This window comes from Canis lupus, chromosome 2, assembly GCF_011100685.1.
Source record: "Canis lupus familiaris isolate Mischka breed German Shepherd chromosome 2, alternate assembly UU_Cfam_GSD_1.0, whole genome shotgun sequence".
In the NCBI taxonomy this organism is placed as follows: Eukaryota; Metazoa; Chordata; class Mammalia; order Carnivora; family Canidae; genus Canis; species Canis lupus.
This window is the reverse complement of record NC_049223.1, coordinates 70,867,997-70,880,565: the sequence shown is the minus strand read 5'-3', so window position 1 is coordinate 70,880,565 and position 12,569 is coordinate 70,867,997. Positions and strand designations below refer to the sequence as shown.

The window sequence follows — 12,569 nt, the reverse complement described above, 5'->3', positions numbered from 1 at the left end:
CCTGCTTCTCCCTCTGCCTGTGTCTCTGCCTCTCTCTGTGTGTCTCCCATGAATAAATAATCTTTAAAAAATAAATAAATAGGGCAGCCTGGGTGGCTCAGTGGTTTAGCACTGCCTTCAGCCCAGAGCATGATCCTGGAGACCCAGGATCGAGTCCCACATTGGGCTCCCTGCATGGAACCTGCTTCTGCCTCTGCCTGTGTCTCTGCCTCTGTGTGTGTGTGTGTGTGTGTGTGTGTGTGTCTCATGAATAAATAAATAAAATATTTTTAAATAAATAAAAACACTTCTGATAGGAATAACCTATGTGATAAATTAATAGATAAAAAAAGCATGGTGGGTGGCACCTGCGTGGCACAGTAGGTTAAGCATCCAACTGTTGGTTCCAGCTCAGGTTGTGATCTCAGGGTGTGAAATTGAGCCCCGTGTCAGGCTCTGTACTCAGTGGGGAGTCTGCTTGAGATTTTTTCCCTCTCCCTCTACCCCTTCCCCACCTACCCTCTTTAAAATAATAAATCTTTTAAAAAAATCCATGGTGGAATATGGTATAAATCATATGCTGTTTATAGGAGGGAAAGAAGAGGGTTGTATATGAATATATTATCCCTGAATGGGTACTCAAAAAATCCCAAAACAAAACAAAAAGCAGGGGTGGCCTCTAATGAAGGGGACTGGGACTACAGGACTGTGGTTAGGAGTGGGAGACTGACATTTCACCGTATTCCGTTTTGAAGCGAATTTTGTAGCATACGCATGAAAATTGTTAGGTCCAGCCTGCCCACAAAAGCCCACATGGTTTGAGTGTAGTCCCTATAAGAACAGGAAAAGGAGGCAGCTATTTTAAAATATACTCATGTGTAAGAGAAGTGTAGAGCCAGTATGATGTGCTAGATAAAGCATGTGGGCTTTGGAGTTAGACTTGGATCTTAATTCCAACACTTGCTAGTTTTGTGACCCTTGGCAAATTACTTATACTTTTCAAGCCTTAGCTTTCTCTTCTAAAAAATGCCTTTATAAGTTTATTCAGATCAAGGTAATGATAGCTATATTATATTGTTACATTTCTATCTTTATTTAATTTTAACCAGGCTTAAGATAGTCATTCAAAATACAAATACTTATTCATGCTAAACAGTGGAGTATAGTGGGGAAAGTACTGACTTTGGAATCAAATTTCTTAGGTTCACACCTGCTACATCACTTATGTATGTAGTCAAGTTACTCAATCACTGCGTGTCTCATTTGTAAAATGGGGCTAGTAATAGTTCCACCTCATAGGGTTATTGCAAGGAATAAATTAATGTGCATTTCAAATTAAGTTGTCACTACCATGGAAACAACCTAAATGGCCATCAATAGGAAACAGGTTAAATAAATTGTGGTACATCCAATTAAGGTAATTCTATATGGCTATTAAAAGCCTCTGAAGGGAATGATGTACATGATAAACGGGCAAATGAAAAAGCATAGTGCAAAGAAAAAAAAAAGCATAGTGTAATATGGTGTAAATAATATGTAGAAAATGTGCCTGGCAAATAATAAACACCAGGTAATTATTTGCTATTGTTGTTATTTATGTACTATATTTTTGCTTTAGTTTTTATTATCTTGCCAAACAAGTTAGCCCAGGATTTAATTGGAGAAAAAAAAAAACTTTTAATTATTCTACAATTCCCACACTTTGGGGAACATGGTGAGAAGAGAGCCAGAACAGGATTTTACTGCTTATGTATATGTGCATGTGTGCATGCTTGAGGCAAAGCCTGTCTGTATACAGGGATGGGCACAGATTTTAAGTATTCAATTTGATTGATTTTGACAAATGTATATACCTGTGTAATCAAGACACATTTGAGATATAGAACGTTTCCATTGCTCCTGAAACTTTCTTCATAGACTATTCTAGTTGCTCCTAGCCCCTCTAGGCAGCCACTGCTTTGATTTCTGTAACCATAGCTTAGTTTTGCCTCTTTTTGGACTCCATATAAAGAGAAGTGCACAGTAGTACACTTTTGTGTCTGAACATGTTTTTTTAGGTTCATCAAAGTTGTAAAAATCTGTAGTTTCCTGTTTTTTATTGTTGAGTAGTATCCTATGAGTGTACCACAATTTGTTTATCCTTTCCTTTGTTGATGGACATTTAAGTTGATTCCAGTTTGGAGCATATGTGAATAAAGCTGCTGTGAACAGTCATGTGCAAGTCATTGTGTAGACATATGTTTTCACTTATCTTGGGTAAACACCTAAGAGTGGAATTGCTGGATCATAGGATAAATGGATGTTTAACTTTATAAACAACTGTCAAAGCCACAGCACCATTTTGAGGAAACATTGGTTACAAGGTCAGTGAAAAGAGTCCACATGTGGGAAGAGTATAAGTCAGAAATCATAACAATGTCTCCTCCATCTTTCGCTTCTTCAGAGACAGAAAGCAGGGAATAAGGGAGTCGGTGGGAGGTAAGAAAATATGATAGTGTCACTGATTTATTAGAGTGGAGCTTTTTTTTTAAGATTTTATTTATTTATTTATTTATTTATTTTTAAGATTTTATTTATTTATTCATGAGAGACACAAAGAGAGAGAGGCAGAGACACAGGCAGAGGGAGAAGCAGGCTCTATGCAGGGAGCCCAATGTGGGGCTCGATCCTGAGTCTCCAGGATCAGGCCCTGGGCTGAAGGCGGCACTAAACAGCTGAGCCACTGGGGTTGCCCTTATTTATTTATTCATGAGAGACAGAGAGAGAAGCAGAGAGAGAAGCAGGCTCCATGTAGGAAGCCCAGTGTGGGACTTGAACACGGGAATCCGGGATCGTACCCCCAGCCAAAGGCAGGTGCTCAACCACTGAGCCACTCTGGCTTCCTGAGGTAGAGCTCTTCAAAAAGGTTTAGCCCTCCTGGCATGCAAATTTTTATTCTTATGATAATGTAGAAAGTAATTTTACTTCTACAATCTCTTTAGATCTTCACAACAATGCCATGGTAGGGCTGTATTAACAGTATTGCCTGTTACAAATGAGAAAACTAAAGCTCAGAGAAGTCAGGATGACTTGCCCAAGATCCCATTGCTAGTTATGTCTGAGCTGGGACCCAGACCTCAGTCTTCAGACAAGAAGTTTCTTGTCCTAAGTTCTAGTCCAAACACTGATTAGCCATAGAACCTTGACAAATTGTTTAACTTCTCTGGACCAACGGAACTGCGAAGATAATAATAGTACCCACTTGAGATATTAAGAGGTGGAATTGAGGTAACAGTTGCATCCTGTGCTTGGCACATAGTAGGAGTACATTAAACATTCATCAAGTTTGAATCTACGGTAGATAAGTGGGTCTGGGCTGAAGTGTTAGTGAACTAGCCAATAATCTAGCTCGCATGATGATGGCATGTATGTAAGATTTAGGTATTACAGTTATGTCCCCTCTCTTCATTTGGTCTAGATTCTTACCTGGAAGGGAACTCAGCCAGAGACTCTTCTTCCTAATTCTCTTCTCCTCCTCCTATCTTCCACCCCCCATATCAATGTTTTGCCTCAGTGAATGTGGTCCTGCTCAGAAACAGGTTGGAGGCCTCTGCTTATAATACAAATGACATATAAAGAGGGGGGGGAAAGGATAGTAATGTAACACCTTGTTTACATCAGAGTTCCTTTTTTTTTTTTTTAAGATTTTATTTATTTATCAATGAGAAACACAGAAAGAGAGGGAGAGGGAGAGATAACAGAGACACAGGCAGAGGGAGAAGCAGGCTCCATGCAGGGAGCCTAATGTGGGACTTGATCCCGGGACTCCAGGATCACGCCCTGGGCTGAAGGTGGCACTAAACTGCTGAGCCACCCAGGCTGCCCACTGCAGAGTTCTTTTTGAAAATAATTGCAATTCTCTAAATTTCCTCTGAGCCTGTGTATAATACCAGGACCAACTGGTCATTATTTTCAGGACAACATGGGCTCTGGGCAGCCCCTAGCGCCCAGCCTACTCATCTTGTCTGTTTCCATCCCGGTCAGAGGACTGTTGGCAGCTCTGAGTCCTGCTACCAGCCCCAGGGGCACTGATAGCCATCTCTCTTCCTTTTCGCTAGTGTCATTTCTCAGTCTGATCATAATACATTTGTTTTGGTCATAATATGGTGAGCTTTAGAAAAACAAGAAGTAGCCGCAGCCCTCATTCTCTGTATGGATTAGTTGCATAGCCCAGCATTCTAAATACTTTTAAGCCCTTTCTAATAAGGATGGTCCATTTCAAAAATAGTTTTTTTTCTGTCAGAAATGTCATTGAGATTTCCTATAGGTTTCCTCCCATGGTGTCTTTTTTTTTTTTTTTTTTTTTAAGATTTTTTATATATAGGGATGCCTTGGTGACTCAGTTGAGCATCTGCCTTTGGCTCAGGGTGTGATCCTAGAATCCTGGGATCGAGCCCCACATCGGGCTCTCTGCAGGAAGCTTGCTTCTCCTCCCTCTGCTTATGTCTCTACCTCTCTCTCCGTGTGTCTCTTGTGAATAAATAAATAAGATCTTTAAAAAATAATAAAAACTTAATTTTAATTTAAAAAAAGATTTTTTATTCATTTATTTGAGAGAGAGCATGCACGTGCACACACAAGAGAGCACAAGCAGGGGGAGTGGTGGAGGGAGAGGGAGAAGTAGACACCCTGCTGAACAGGGAGTCCAACACAGGGGCTTGATCCCAGGACTAAGAGACCAAAGATAGACGCTTAACCAGCTGAGCCACCCAGATGTCCCTCTCCCATGGTATCATAACGGGACATTTCCTACATTGTTTGCTCCAGGCTCCCATCTCAGTCTTCCAAGAAGACAGCCTGACATTCTCTGGCTCCTTAAACCCTGGCAGGGACCTTTCCTGGTCCTTTCTGGAAAGTTCTGCCCCATGATTCAGGACCTACCCCTGGCTTAGCACACAAGACTTTATACTTTTCCTGCCTTGGGTGGTGTGTTAAAGAGCTTCAGGTTTGTAGAGAGGACAACTTCCACTTACAAGTTTTGAGTCCTTGAGCAAAAAAATCATCTACCTTCTCTGGACCTGACTTGTCTTACCTAGGAGTGCTAATCAGCCTCTGTCCTTAGTATTTATTTCACAGGACTTGTGTGGACATCCAAAAAGACAATGTTTTGGAAGCCATTTGTGAACTCTGGCACGTTGCATACACATGTGCAGTCACTGTCACTCTTACTGAGCCTGTGGCTGTAATCTTGCCTTTTTCTGATCCATTCCTTTCACTGACCCAGCACCGAGTAAACTGACCCATCTAACATTCTTAGAAGGAGCCTTGTCACCAGGGGATTGTTTTCTTTATGAAGTCATTACCGTAAGGGAATCAGGTTTTTGCTTGAGAACATACAGCTGAAGGACAAAGCTGCCTCCTGCCACATTTGCCCACAAAGCTTTCCTGAGAGACATAATGATGAGTTGTGTTTTTTTCTGCAGACCGACGACAGCAATGGGGACTTAGACCCAGGAGTATTGCTGACAGCTCAGACCATCACATCTGAGACCACAAGCAGTACAACCACAACTCAGATTACTAAGGTAACAGGCCAGTTAGAACTTCCTTCTGGAATCCAGTGGCATGCATGCTAAGCTTGCTGCCTCTCTGCAAGAAGGACCCTGGTCTGGAAGCAAGGGTTTCCAGGTCTGTCCCTTCTGAGCCCAATGATTCCAAGGGTCACAGGTGCAAAGGCCCTGCTGCTTCCCCAGCAGTAAAACCAAGGGGACCCTGAGGGCACCCTTGCCTCCCTAGTTAGTAGGCTCCTAAAGTCACCCATGGTTGTCTTTACACATCTGCCCATCTCTCTAGTCATCTGGCTGTGGAGGTAAGTTTAAAAAGTCTATTTAAGGACAGGTGTCATTGGCATTATTATGCAGCCATATTTTCCAAGTTAAAATTCAAAACTCAGGACCCAACAAAGAGTTTCTCTATCATGTCCAGCGCCCAGGCCATGAGAACTATAGTTTGCATGCTGAAATATTGGAATTATTAGAACATTTTTTTATGGGGGCAAGCAGGAAAAATTACCTAAAATTGAAACTACTCCCTGAAAATCAGAGACACAAGTCCATGTTTGCTGCAGCACTAAAGGAAAATATATTTTCTTGTCCATAAAAAATCTAGATTTCTAACGGAACTCTGTTATCAATGCACAGAGGACTGGAAGCTAGTTATTTAATGTGTCTAGACCTTGGTTTTCCTCATCTGTCAATTAGGGAAACCTACCCACCCTGAGAGGATTATTTGAGGATCCTTTGATACCAGTGATACAAAAATGCTTGAAAATAAAGAGCCTAATTTCAAGCTGCATGACATTTTTGTTCATAGTCTTTTGAGTTTTCCTCTTGAAAATAATCGAAACATACAGGAAAAGAGCAAAAAGAAACACCTGTCGGTTTTGTTTACTCACTGAATTTCTGTGATTTTTGAGAGGAAAAGGGAAAAAAATAAGTAGAGACTTGTGACTTTCCATTTTGCTTATTAAAGATTTTAGCAATCCAAGGGAATAGAGGTGTGCTCATTTTAGCAGGTGCAGCTAAGAGTTTGAACAAGTGGATAAGAAAGCTAATCTAAAACGGTACCCAGCAGCAGATTAAAATTTGGAGTAGAGCTTTCAGAATAATCTTTTTACTGTTTCTCCCTCCCCTCCCCTTCTTTCCTTTCTTTCTCATGTAACGATCTTTCTTTGGTTTCAGACTGTAAAAGGTGGGATTTCAGAGACCCGGATTGAGAAGAGAATTGTGATCACAGGAGATGCCGATATTGACCATGATCAGGTGGGGATGCTGAAGGGATTCTGGGCATGGAAGAGGTCCCAGGGTGGGAAGATGGATGGAGACAGGAGTTAGCTTTCAGAATATGCCTCTGCCAGCTTCATCCCCAGGAACTCTCTGGGCTATTCTAGTGCTTAAATGAGAAGGGTGAAGGGAATCAGACCACAGAGGTCTGTGGGAGGGGGGCTGCAGGTCGGGGGAGCATGAAGTGTAATAGAACACAGGCCTTAGACTCAAAAGCTTGGGTTCAAATCCTAGGTCTCCCCATATTCTAGCTCTTAACTTCCTAGGCCTCAGTTTCCCCATCTTTAAGATGGACGTTATGGCACCTTCCCCTCAAGGCTGTTGTGAGAATCGTGGGATGTTGGACTGTGGGGTGAGGTACATGGTGGGCTCTGGGTGGGTGGAGCTGTTGCTATTCAGGGATATCCTGTACTGAACCTGTGCTGAGAGAGAGGAAGGTAGCAAGACAAAAGGAAGAGGTAATCCCTGCCCTCAGAGGGTGGAAGTGGCGGAGGAGATGAGGGAAAGCAGAGCCAGATGGACTTCGACTTCAAGTCTGTCCTAGATCTGTCACTAACTTACTGTGTGACCTTGGACAAACCACACTACCTCTGATTCCTTTTTGTCTCCTAAAAAGAGAGCAGGTTGATCTAGATAATTTCTAGGCCCTTCTGAGCACTAAAATTCTATGTTTCTGTATTAATTAGGTGCTAATTGTGTGCTGCAAGCAATTAGCAAATAATAAGGTCAGGATTAATGCTTCCCATTCTCTGCTGGGTGAGGTTAGAACAGTAAAGCTGCAGAGAAGAGGGGGAGGAAGGGACTGCATGCAAATGCTTCTGGAATCACTGACAGCAGTGTTAGAGCAGTAATTCCATGGCCTTTATGCTGATGTGCCTTAAAAAAAAAAAAAAAAAAAAAAAACGAAAAAGAAAACCTGAGCTGCACTGCTGGCAGTTCCCTTGGTAGCAGGGTTGAGACTCCCAGCTGAGAATGCCAGGCTCGGGGTCCCAGCAACAAGGCTGCAAAGCCCAAGTAGGAGGCCTTGCAGCCTCTTGCCCCAGCTCAGGAGATCCTACTGTGCTACCAGCTTCTGCACCCACCCACGTGGTCTGATTAATTGAGCCCCTGCCATGTGCTCAGTCAGTGCCAGACAGCAAGAGCAGTGGGACCGGAAGGTGTTTGGGTTTGGAGTGAGACAACCTTGGGTTGACTCTTGATTCTGCAACGTACTGGTTGTGTGCCCTTGAGCAAGTTATTTTACTTCTCTAAGCTGTAGTTTTACCACCTGTAAAATTAAGATAATCATAGATTTCTTTCTGGGTTGTTGTGATACACACACTTGATAGCTCAGATAGATGCTATGTCCCTCAGTTCTCCTGGGCACGAGGGATATGTGGTGAGGCTAAGACATGGTGTACTCTGGGCAGGCGGGGAGGCACTTAAAGCAAGAAGTAGTAGGTGCAGGCTTTCATGGAGAGATAGCTGTAGGCCAGGGTAAGCATAGAGGGGGCTTGGGCTGAGCTTTGACACATGAGCATGTGGGTTGGGCAAAAAGGATCAAGGAAAATGACCAGGGGCCTATAAAAGCATTCCAAAAATGGCTTTCATGGAGTCAACTGGGAACTTCCCTTCATCCCTTGTTCCTCCTAGAGATAGTTCTTTTCTTTTTTTTTTTTTTTTTTTTTTTTTAAGATTTTATTTATTTATTCACAAGAGACAGAGAGAGAGAGAGAAAGATATGCAGGCTCCATGCAGGGAGCGCGACATGGGACTCGATCCCGGGTTTCCAGGATCACGCCCTGGGCTGAAGGCAGGCACTAAACCGCTGAGCCATCCAGGGATCCCCTCTTAGAGATAGTTCTTAAGAACCAGTGTCCACAGTCAGGTGGTCAGATCTAGCTAGAGTCCTCTTTGATGGAAGGTATGTCTCTTGAGAATCCCCACGTCATCATTCCCCAAAGCTCTTCCACCTTGGGTGCTGTGAGCTTGAGGCTCAGAGACTTGCTGTCCAGCGAGAGAGTAGGGCTGTCATTGCTCTGACTTTCCCTCTGCTTCATTCAGCTTTTCAAAAATGATCAAAACTCCTCCAGATGCCAAAACAGGGTCTCTCAAAACTCAAGGACAGTGTAGTAAAGAAGAAAGCCTTATAGATTTAAGTTAAAATCCCTGCTGCATCACTTACTAGCTGTGAAACATTAACCACTTTATTTACCCACTGAACCTCAGTTTCCTTGTCTACAAAATGGAAACAGTGAGAGGCGCCTGGCTGGTCAGTGAGTGGAGCCTGCAACTCTTGCTCTTGGAGTCATGAGTTTGAGCCCCATGTTGGGTGTAGAGCTTACTTTTTAAAAACAAGTGGAAACAATGTTACTGCTCTAATTCATTGAGTTCTGAAGATTAAGTATAATGATGATGATGATGATGATGGTGGTGGTGGTGGTGGTGGTGATGATGTGCTTAGGCCAGTGCATGGCATGTAATAAGCTGTCCCATCTTACGTCCCTCTTTGTTAGCCAGAGATCTTTTCTTTTTATAGCATGCTTCTTTATTTCTCTCTTCCCTTCTGAACTTCTCGGTTACCCTACACTGAACAGAGATTTTGCTTTGTCCTTCCGACTCACTTCTTGAGTGAATCCTCCCAGACCTGCCCAGCAGGTACAGCTGTCACCCCTGAAGTCCCTCTTGCCTTGCCTGTTTCTGTGCTTCCAGTCTAGGACCCTCCCTCTGCAGGATGGGGGGTATGGGGGAGAAGGCTGTCAGCAACTTGCCCCACCTCAATGCTCCTTGGTACTGCAGATGGAAAGATTCAGTTTGCCAGAGAAATGGTGTCCTGAGACCCCTACCTTCCTTCACCAGTCAGGCTTTCTGCCTGATGGGCATGGTTTCTGTCTCTCTCAGGTCCTCGTACAGGCCATCAAGGAGGCAAAGGAGCAGCACCCAGACATGTCAGTGACCAAGGTGGTCGTCCATCAGGAGACTGAAATCTCTGAGGAATGAGCTCAGGTATGAGCTGTTCTTGGTGGGGTGGATGGTATTCACTGTGCCTGCCTCAGAGAACTCTGAACAGGGACATTACCCAGAGGCATCCACACTGGTGAGGGAGACAGAAGTTACCAAGCATTTGGCTCCAACAAAAGCAACAAGGTCTCCTTATATCATCCTGCCCTTAGCAGTGTTGGCAGTGGTGGTCCAGAGGACGTCCCCAGGCATGGCTGGAAACCTCCCCACTTCCTGAATCTTCCTGTTCCCTGCCTGCTTCTTCACCTAGCCTTCCCTTCTCTCTGTGCTCTACCTGTCACGGGTATCTTTGAGTCTAACCATGGGAGTGCCAGAGGAGGAGAACAAAACCAAGACAAGCTGGGCCTGGCTGTCCATAAATGAGGGCTTGGGGATCAGGGGAGAGATGGCTGACGCTCGGAGCCCAGACTAGAGAATCGGAAACAGCATAGCTGCTTTTGGGGAGCCGGGGATCCAGATAAAGTTATGCCTAAAAGTAGTCTACAAACGACTTCAAGAAGCCATAAATCACCAGGGAGGACTTGTCTCTGTAAAGCTGCTCCGACCCTGCTTGGCACTTGGGACCCCCAGAGCTTGGCACTGGGACTGAGTGGCTGTCTTCCTTTGCAGGATTTAAAAAGTTTGCTTTCTTTCCTCTAGGAACTGTCCTACCCCAAATCCCTGCCTGTCTCCCATCCGAGAGAAAAACCAGCAAAATGATAAAGAAGCTTACCTGCAATAGTCAGACATCAGGCTTTCAAAATTACTCTAAACCACCAGAAAATTAATTTCATTTTCTATTTGGAGTTTATACCAAGAGAGTCTTCTAGACATTACTGATTCTTTTAATACCTTTTTCTATATTGTGATACCAGAAATTGTTCAACTTTTCACTCGATGGACTGTTTTTAAAGAGCTTTTTGGTTTGTTTGTTTTTTTATGGGGTGGTTTGTAACCCTTTCAACCTAGCTTCTCCCCATTTATTTCCAACCCAGATACTGACAGGTCTACAGAATTCTTGGGGAAATCCTCCAAAGACTCTGTCAGCTGTGTTGGGGGCCAAAGCCAGCTTAGTGGGGCTTCCTGCTCCTCCTCTAGTTTTATACCCTTTCGATATCAGCAGAAACTTCATTAACCAGCCCTTTCTCAGAGCCAATGATGGGACTTTACCATGTGAGGCAGGGCAGCTGTCCTGATCCACAGACCCCAGGAACACATCCCTGTCCTTTTGTTGAGGGTGATTTTGATGAGGCAGAGATCTCTGCTAAGAATATAGTATTGTTTTTCCTTCTTTCCTCCTATTCTTTCTTTTTTGGAGCTTCTTTAGATCAAAGACGTAAGAAGTTGTTTCAGATATATCTGATACTGTGAATGTTTAAACATATCTGTGGCCTTCGCCTTCCTGCCCTCCCTCCCCTTTTACCTCATCAGAAGCAGTGGCTCTGCTAAGTGCTCCCCCTACCTCCCATCTCAGGAGACCAAAATTCACAGAAAAATAGGCACTTTTGGCCAGAAGCTCTAATGGCACATTTTTAGTGGTGATTTGGGCAAGGAAAATTGATGAGGTTTAAAAAAAAAAAAAAAAGCTTTCTAGTTCTGGGAATGTTCTGGGAATGTGCACTTCACACAGGGGAGTGGTGGGGTTTACCTCAGACAGATCCTGCTAAGAAGTATTTCCAGGTGACCAACCCTGGGCCTTTCTCTTTAATCCTGGGATGATAGGAAGTGTGACTCAGAGAGGAGGTGGTGTTCCTTGACCTTTCTTCTCCTGCCTGGTACCTGCCTGCAGACACCCTTCTGGAGCGAGGGAACGGACCTTTATGGGCCATCCTTCCCACAAAACCCCACACGACCGGGGACACACACACCAGCCCTGCTCATTCCCACTCACCATCTGAGGCCTGTCAGGTTTCATGGGCTTGATTTTTGTGGTGGGTTGTGGGTTTATTTTACTTCTAATTTTTTTGTGGTTGTTCTTTGGTTGGTTTTAAAAATGTGCTGACTGATGGGCCCAATTCCACCGTTCCTGGTAGATCTGGGGGCATTTTTACTCAACAGTGCTTCTGTAATCTTCCAGCTGGCTTCCCACAAACATATCTGCCTGGAAGTTCTTAAGAGTCTTACAGTGGGACAGAAGTGAACTTCATGAGAGAGACAGCGGAGCACAGTCTCTGGGAGTTCAAGTGCAGTGAGCGAGGGAGAGAAGTCGGAAACCTCTGCTCCCCACGATGGGAGCCAGCTGCGTGTGGCCAAAGCCTCTACTGGCTGAGCCTCGCTTTAGACAAACTCAGTTGGTTCGAACAGACTTCGGATGTGTGCATTTTTCGTTTAGTACTTACGTGAGACTATTGCTAAGAGGCAGCTCTCTCTGGAGAGTGACAGGAAGACCTCGGGCAGAAGGACTGTCCTGTCTCAGTGTGTGGGCACAGGGTTTGAAATGATGGTGCTTGCTTGTTGGTGTCTACGCCTGGGCCCTGTGGCCCGGAGCGGTGGGGAGGTTAGGAACCCAGCTCCCATCAAACAGCACAGTACTGTGAGCTCGCTTCGCGGTGGCCAGCTGTCCTGCCGAGAGCTCCCAGCTCCCAAGGCTGACAGCTGGAGTGAAGAGGGTGCGGCTAAGGAAGAGGGCACAGCGTAGCATCAGAAACCTGGCCACACTGGGGCCACAGCTTTCACAGCGCAGGCCCGCTAACGGGGGCCTACACGTCCCCTCAGCTCTGTCACCAGCTCACAGAGCTTCTCTCTGCTTCCTTGACTGTAAATTGGACCAGAAGATCTCAAATGCCCTTC

The 12,569-nt window shown here is 44.5% G+C and overlaps 1 protein-coding gene across 1 annotated transcript in view; it reads left to right on the top strand.

Moving 5' to 3' along the window:
- EPB41 (erythrocyte membrane protein band 4.1) overlaps nt 1-10,598 on the top strand; it is a 108,616-nt gene extending 98,018 nt beyond the window's left edge. Inside the window, 4 exon segments of the mRNA NM_001003362.1 lie at nt 5,442-5,543; nt 6,699-6,779; nt 9,681-9,785; nt 10,440-10,598. Of these exon segments, the coding sequence (NP_001003362.1) occupies nt 5,442-5,543; nt 6,699-6,779; nt 9,681-9,779 (282 nt within the window). The 3' untranslated portion in view covers nt 9,780-9,785; nt 10,440-10,598.
- Nucleotides 10,599-12,569: the final 1,971 nt, after the last annotated feature.